Here is an 8,386-nt window from a genome sequence, read left to right on the forward strand (position 1 = left end):
TGCATCTTTCATCCAAAAATACCTTCAAAACATAAAACAAAGAATATCAAGGCATTTTATATAAATAACATATGCAAAACACTAGTTAAATGCGGGTGAAACTATCGAATAATATGGTTACATCAAATACCCCCACACTTAGCTCTTGCTCGTCCTCGAGAAAGGATAAATAAAATTAATTGAAAATAACTATGATCAATTTCTTAATCTCCATCAATGTCTAAGAGTACAAGCATTATAAACAAGAATACAATCATGAAGGATAAAATATATAATTCTCATGAATTTATTTTACATGCAAACTTCAAAACTCAATCAATCGTCTGGATTTAAATGAAATCTATGCCATGCCAAAGTGATAGGGTCCTCTCATTGATATACACTCCAACACTCATGTGTTTAGGGTTTATGTGTTTAAATCTCTCAAATTCAATCAAAGAGTATGTTCTACCATAAGCTTGCTTTTCAATCTCATCTCCATTGGCAACTTATTACAAGTATTACATGAATCAAAAGGTCTTATTTTCCGATTGTAATAGGGCTGAGGTTAAGGTGAGGTAAAAGAAAGTAAAAGGAAAGGTTCAAACCAAAGAAAGTAGAGCATTTTGAAAAATAATACTTCAAACAATATAATTCCATTAAAGCTCATAAATTTTTCATCTTTAATCACAAATGCTTAACTCCTTTTGATTTCAAGCTCGTTCAACATAAAACCTTAAGAATATAAAGGAATACTTTTTTTTTATTCTTTTTTTTTTCTTTTTTTTTTCTTTTTTTTTTTCTTTGGCAACTTTTCCCATCTTTTCATCAAGCATCACTTCTTTCTTTTCATATAATTTCCAACCATAATTCCATGAGATATTACAAGTATATGCTCTACTAATCCTTGGCCAGGGGAAAGAAAAAACATATATAAAGTTAAGGCTTATACATGGATAAAGCAAAAAAAAAGATAACCAAGCTCAAAAACGGGCTCACTAAGGATAATATGCTTTAGGTTGGCTTTTTGGCTCGAAGGGTAAAAATTCCTAATGCCTTTATCATCTTCATGTATATTTGTAAATAATCTTAATAAGATATGAAGCAAGTTCTAGAGATACATATCATTGAAAGAATGCACACTCAAAGAATATAATGTTGAAGGCTCAAAAGCTTGCATTGGTATAACACTATAAAGTCAACATGGCATATTCTCAAAGTCAATCCCTAAACCAATTAAACCTTAAAATTTGCATGCATACTCCTTCATTTGATTTATATCTTCATCTATCTCAATTAATTCTCATACATAATACTCATATTCTCAAAAACCAATGGGAGTTAAAAAGATCAAAATTTGTGTGTTTTTTTTTTTTTTTTAAGAACAACAAAGAAAATTAAAATAAGAAAACCAAAATTCTCTCAATACCCCCACACTTAAAACACAACATTGTCCTCAATGTTGAAATAAAAGCAAAGGAACATAAGAGAATGACAAAGATAAAGTAAAATACGAAAAATAAAAGATAAGGAAAAAGAAAGCAAATCTGATTTTTCTTTTCTTTTTGTGCTGGGTTGCCTCCCAGTAAGCGCTTTTGTTTTATGTCATTGGCTCGACATATTGCATGCTCATTCTTCATAGATTGGTTCAATTAACTCTACAGAAGCGGTGAGTTCTGCCGTCCAACCTTCATAGAAAGGTTTCAAACGATGCCCATTGACTTTGAGTATGTTGTTCGTTTCTAAACTTGTAATTTCAACTGCACCATAAGGAAAAACATTAGAAACAACAAATGGTCCAATCCAACGAGAGCTTAACTTTCCAGGAAAAAGTTTCAAACGCGAATGATAAAGAAGGACTTTGTCTCCAACATGAAACTCCTTTCTTGTAAGCATTCGGTCATGAAGATTCTTAGTCTTTTCTTTGTAAATCCTTGCATTCTCGTAAGCATCATTTTGAATCTCTTCCACCGTAATTCCAATCTTTTTAGGCACCAAAAGGATAGGCGCCACCCATTCACTATCCGTGATGGGGTAAATGACTCCTGCATCATGAAGGACAATTTGCAAATCTTGCAAATCCAATGTTGATTCATGCATGTTTTGGGGAACACATATATGCCTTTCCATCTCTTCTATCTTGGTAAAATCATAGTCATTGCTCAAAGCCATGCTTAATCCATACTCATCATCAAAATCACAAACTGGCTGCACACACTTATCAACTTGGTCATAACATGTGATAGAATAAACATTGCTATAAGGATATGTCATTGCATCATGAAAATTAAATTCAATTTTTTCATCTCCTACCTCCATAGACAAGGTATCCTTACCACAATCAATCTTTGTGTTGGCAGTTTTCAAGAATGGTCTCCCAAACAATACAGGAGTGCTGGTTGATGAATCACAAGAATCATGTTCCATATCAAGAATATAAAAGTCACATGGAATAACCAAACTATCAATCTTGACTAGGACATCTTCTATCACACCAAGTGGGTAAACAAAACTACGATCCGCAAGTTGCATTACAATACTAGTTTTATTCAAAGGCTCTAGACTAAGAGAATCATAAACATGTTTAGGCATAACACTAATGGATGCACCTAAATCGCATAAAGCTCTTTTAAAACTAGCATTACCAATAACACATGGGATAGTAAACGCACCTGGGTCTTTTTGTTTCAAAGGCAGATTCTTTTGAACAACAGCAGATACAACTTCACCCATACTTATCGTTTCATGACCTTTCAGTTTGAAAGCTCTCTTGGTAGTACACAACTCCTTCAAGAATTTGGCATACTTGGGAATTTGCTTGATAACATCAAGCAAAGGAATGTTGAGTTCTACTTTCTTAAAAACCTCTAGAATCTCTTTTTCCTTGTCCTCTTTCTTTGACCTAGAAGAACTCACGGGAAAGGGTGGAATTGTTGTAAAACTGGAATTCATTGAGTGAGGAGTTACCTTTGGAGTGTTGGTCTTTGTTTCAGTTTGTGGAGGAGAAGGATGATGTATCTTCTTTGTACTCAATTCAGTTTCTATCTCTTCTTCTTCCTCCATCTCAATTTGTTTTGACCTTTTCTCTTCAAGTTCTTTCCCACTTCGCAACATGATCGCACTAACATTCTCTTTTGGATTCAATGCTTGGGAGGGCAATTTTCCATTCATTTGTGCTTCCAATTTCCCCACACTTGAAGCTACTTGCCCCATTTGCTTTTCCAAGTTGTGAATACTTGACCTTGTTTCCTGTTGAAAAGACATGACATTTTGTTGCAAGGTAACAGTATTAGAAGCCAAAGTTTTCATCATCTCACGAAGATCATCATTGGATGACGACCCCATAACATTGGAGTTTGTGAATGGAGGGGGTTGTCTTGCTTGATAATTCTGTTGGGGCTGAAATCCATTGGGATGGAATTGTCGGCCTTGATTGCCTTGTTGGGGTTGGTTCCCATATCGTAGGTTAGGATGATCTCTCCATCCAGGATTGTACGTGTGGGAAAAAGGATCATACTTACGCTGAGGTTGTCCGTTGAATGCTCCATCAATTGCATGAGCTTGTTCAATGTAATCTTCTTGCATTGTTGGGCACATATTCGAAGCATGTCCTTGTGAGGAGCATATGCTACAAACTTTCACCTGCTGCACATTTCCACAAGCCAAAGAACGCACAAGAGAAGTAAGATCATTAACTTTATTTTCAAAGTTAGAAATACTTACCTCATTTACTCGTTTGTTGGAGAAGTCTCCACGAGTGCCAAATTGTTTTGAGTTGGCTGCCATGTTTGAGATCAATTGGCGTGCAGCCTCAGGTGTCTTATCTACCAATGCGCCTCCACTTGCAGCATCAATGATACTACGGTCAGTAGGCATCAATCCTTCATAGAAATATTGAATGAGTAGCTGATCGGGTATTTGATGATGAGGGCATTGAATACACAATTGCTCAAATCTTTCCCAATACTCTGAAAGTGTCTCTCCATGAGATTGCCGAATCCCACATATTTCTTTCCTTATGTTGGCAACTCGAGATGCTGGGAAATACTTCTCAAGGAAAATCTTCTTCATGGCGTTCCAAGTTCTAATAGATCCTGGGAGAATAGAGAAAAGCCATGCCTTTGCTGCCCCTTTTAAAGAGAAAGGGAAAGCTTTCAACTTAACTTGTTCTTCATCAACTCCATTCGGTTTCATGCCAACACAAACCATATGGAACTCCTTGAGATGAGTATGAGGATCTTCTCCTGCAAGACCATTAAATGTTGGTAACAAATGTATAAAACCAGATTTGAGCTCAAAGTTTACATTATTGTCAATGTTTATGCACAATGGTTGATTCTCCACGTTAGGAGCAGCAAGCTCCTTGAGTGTTTGTTGTCGTGCAACCGCCATGGTGTTGAGGTGAACTTCCTTTCTTAACTTGCGTAAAGTGCTTTCTATTTCAAGATCAACCTGCACTAGACTCTGATTAGTAGAACGGGTTACTGGCATCAATCGCTAAGAAAACTCAAAAGAAAGCAACCACACAAGCGATAATAATAATAATAATAATAATAATAATAATAATAATGCAAATTATATGAAAATCCTATGCTAGAAAACTAAAACTACCTAAAAACCTTAGAAAACAGTGAAATTTGGCCTCGATAGGGTGGGGCTAGTGGTGTACCACTAGTCTTGTTCAGAACGTCATTTCACTTCAGAAAAAGAAGGTTAGAAACCTAATTCCACAAACAATTCTGTCTTCAACAGTATCGCTGCGGCAAGTGAACAGTAACACCGCAAGCAAAAATTCTGTTTTTTTTTTCTTTTTTTTTTCAGAAATGTAAATAACAATCACAGAAACTAAAAATAACAGTACAAGCACAAGAATCAACTAAAATTACCTCCCCGGCAACGGCGCCAAAATTTGTTGCGATGTCGCGGTCGCACAAATTAATTACCCTAGCTTAAAACACACAAGATAGTATAGAGCAAGCAAGGGGTCGATCCCACGAGGAAGTTTGAAGTTAGATTTTTATGTTGTACGTTATGTAATTGGGGGGGGATTGATTTGAAATGATTTATACTATGGCAGAAATTAAACTAGCAAACAAAATCAATTGAAACTGAAATATATCAAGAAAACAAACCTTGGTTGCAAGCACACATCCACCAACGGAAATTAGAACCGATCCTTGAAACGAAACTCCAGTTTATATCATGAATTTTATCTTTTCTTAATATTGGTTAATTAACGGATCCGCCGTATAACTAGCCCTAACCAACAAACAATCACAGTGTCCGCACTAATGATTTAATCCAATGGCAGCCTTAAGATCCAGATAAATTCATTAATCTTAACAACCAAGTTGTCAATTTGTGTTGCTATGATCGAATGTTCTCCCTAAGTTTAATAACGTAGTTCCGCTACAATTATCAAGCTTAGTTGCTTCACAAGTTTATATACCACAACTCCGGTTTTGATATCAAACTTAGCAAAAGATTGTTCACAATAATAACTTAGAGTCCGCTCTAGCAATCATCAACAACAATCATAGGAAATATGCATAGGAAAACAAACATACTCATTCATAACATAAACTGAAAATAAAAGGAAGAATAAATCTCACGGTTCTTGAAATCCGAAGGTTTGTTGTGTCCTTGCAACCAAGAAAACGAGCTTAGCCTTGCATATCTATTGAACAACTACTCCTAAAGATGAAAGAATACATAATTTCTGATTTGTAGAGAGGAGAGTTTGTGTTTCTTCACTTCTTCTTCTTCTTTTCTCTACCTCCTTCTACTCACCCTCTATTTATACACAAATTGTAAGTAAGAAAATATCAAAGCTCAAGTGTGAACATCAATAGATGGTGGTAGTGTGAAGGCTGCTGGCTGCTGGCTGCTGGCTGCTGGGTTGAGGTTGGTGGCTGCCATGAGGTTGGTGGCTGCCTTCCTTGACCTTCTAGAATATTTACTAGAGGAGCTAAATTGCTGGTCGGTTTGGATGCTTCTAGATGAAATTTGGATTCGTTTCTTCACGCAACCTGCTTGCTGGCAGAATTCAGCTGTCATCTTTGAAAAATCATATATCCCTCATATGACATCGTTTCTGGCTGAAATTTGGAGCGTTTATAGATATTTGAGTAAGGAATCCAACAAAATTGAGTTTGCATCAATTGGACTTCTGAAGCTCCAGATATTGAATTTTGAATGGGCAAAGGTCAACATTGGCAGACTGCGAGATTTGACTTTGAAGGATGTGATTTCCATGATCTTTCTCTTTTTATTTTTCTTGCATTACATTTCCAAAAAGGTATGGATGTTAGCTTTTTAATGCCACTAGAATCACTTCATTTCGATCTCTGGAACTCACGCTCTGCACAAAATACCGACTGAACGTCAAATCTGCCAATTACCTCCAATTTACTCCTTTTTGCATCTTTCATCCAAAAATACCTTCAAAACATAAAACAAAGAATATCAAGGCATTTTATATAAATAACATATGCAAAACACTAGTTAAATGCGGGTGAAACTATCGAATAATATGGTTACATCAATAATCCAAAATGCAACCCATAGTCATATGTTAAAGTGTGTGTGTGAAAATGAAGGTTTAAGAATACTTGTTAAATGAGTATATGAAGCAGAATCAAGTGATAACAATGCGAGAGTTTGTAAACCTGAATATTTCAAGAAGTATTATGATAGACCTTGCTAATGATACTTACTAAGATGCGTCTCTAGAGTCAATAAAATTGACTCCATACTCTGCCATCCTAATAACAATTTTGTCAAATGGTTTTAATAATAGCAACAACAGTTAGTAAGTTAGTTTTTTTTTTTTACTTACTACTACCCTCCCCCCCCAACCAAAACGAGACATTGTCCTCAATGTCCTAAGGTAGAAAGATAGAGTATAGAAGACATCACCTGAAACAGCGGACAATGACAAACCTAAAACACACTTAAACAAATATAAGAAGTAACAAAACAATATAATATGCTATTAATAAAACCAAAAGACACAAGGTTTCACAGATGAAGGCTCAAATCTAATCTAAGCTTTTTACGGCTTTCCTTAGTTGACCAATCTAGGCAACTCATGCAGGGATCAATGACAAGGGTGAAAGATTGTAGTTGGTCAATCAATTGTTCAGCAGTAGCAGCAGAGATTATGATTTGTCGTGCCGAAGATGTTAGAAATTCATGTTCCACAGCTTGATCAAGGAAAGACAACAACTTATCATAAAAACCATTGACATTTAACAAACCTATAGGTTTATGGTGAGTGTGCAGTTGTGCCCAAGAGGAAATATGAAAGATCTCTTCCAATGTGCCCAGACCACCTGATAATCGGACCTTTACTTCAATCAACCAACGAATATCTTTAGGAATTCCATGATTCATTAACAACCTCAATCTTGCACACCTAGCACGGTAAATTTTTGTAATCGCATTTGAAGGCAGAGCGGGAAAATACCTTTTCAACTTTTCAAGAGTGGTGTCCATTTTCAAAAAAAGAATTGGAGACGAGATTCAAAAAAGGGAGAAAGAGCACAGAATTGTACAAATATATACAGATATTAGTTATTTGGGAAACTGAAAGAACCGACTTATGTCACGGAGTACCGTTATCCGCCATTTGACCGGGGTGAGAGAGAGACTAGCAAAACAATAGATACACCAAAACAAAACACAAAACAATGTGAGAAAAAGAATCAATCTTTATATACAGGATCACTCAATTCAATAGAGTCATTTTCAACTGAAAAATTGTCAAAATAAACTTTCAAACGATGCCTATTTACCTTGAAAACATTGTCATTCTTTGGATCCTCAATATCACAGGCCCCATATGGATACACATGTTTCACAATGAAAGGACCGCTCAATCTTGATCTTAATTTTCCAGGAAATAAATGGAGTCGAGAATTATAAAGCAAGACTTTTTCACCAACATTGAATGTTTTTCTCAATATTCTCTTGTCATGAAACTCTTTAATTCTTGCTTTATGAATTTTTGAATTGTCATATGCATCATTTCTTATTTCCTCAAGCTCATTTATTTGAATTTAAAGCTTTAATAACCCAATAAGCTTTATGTTCAATTTCCACAGGCAAGTGACAAGGTTTTCCATAGACTAGTCTATAAGGTGACATACTTAATGATGTTTTATAAGCAGTTCGATAAGCCCAAAGTGCATCATTAAGTCTTAAAGACCAGTCTTTCCTATTAGGGTTTACTATTTTCTCCAAGATTTGTTTGATCTCCCTATTAGCAAGCTCTATTTGTCCACTTGTCTGAGGGTGATAAGGGGTGGCAACTTTGTGTGTGATTCCATATTTCTTCATTAAAGAATCAAATGGCTTGTTGCAGAAATGTGTTCCACCATCACTTATCATGGCTCGAGGGATTCCA

At 35.7% G+C, this 8,386-nt stretch overlaps 1 protein-coding gene across 1 annotated transcript; it reads right to left on the reverse strand.

The window, feature by feature from the left end:
- Nucleotides 1-1,600: 1,600 nt before the first annotated feature.
- Nucleotides 1,601-6,402, reverse strand: LOC140955101 (uncharacterized). The gene is made up of 2 exons (XM_073406738.1): nt 1,852-6,402; nt 1,601-1,739 (listed from the first exon to the last, which is right to left on the reverse strand). The coding sequence occupies exons 1-2, from the start codon at nt 4,468-4,470 to the stop codon at nt 1,722-1,724; spliced, it is 2,637 nt and encodes an 878-aa protein (XP_073262839.1). The 5' UTR covers nt 4,471-6,402; the 3' UTR covers nt 1,601-1,721.
- Between the last annotated feature and the right edge of the window lie 1,984 nt (nt 6,403-8,386).

This window comes from Populus alba, chromosome 19 (assembly GCF_005239225.2).
Source record: "Populus alba chromosome 19, ASM523922v2, whole genome shotgun sequence".
In the NCBI taxonomy this organism is placed as follows: domain Eukaryota; kingdom Viridiplantae; phylum Streptophyta; class Magnoliopsida; order Malpighiales; family Salicaceae; genus Populus; species Populus alba.

What these genes read in the sequence shown, in the direction of transcription:
- LOC140955101 (XM_073406738.1), bottom strand. Translation starts at nt 4,470, where the DNA reads ATGCCAGTAACCCGTTCTACTAATCAGAGTCTAGTGCAGGTTGATCTT.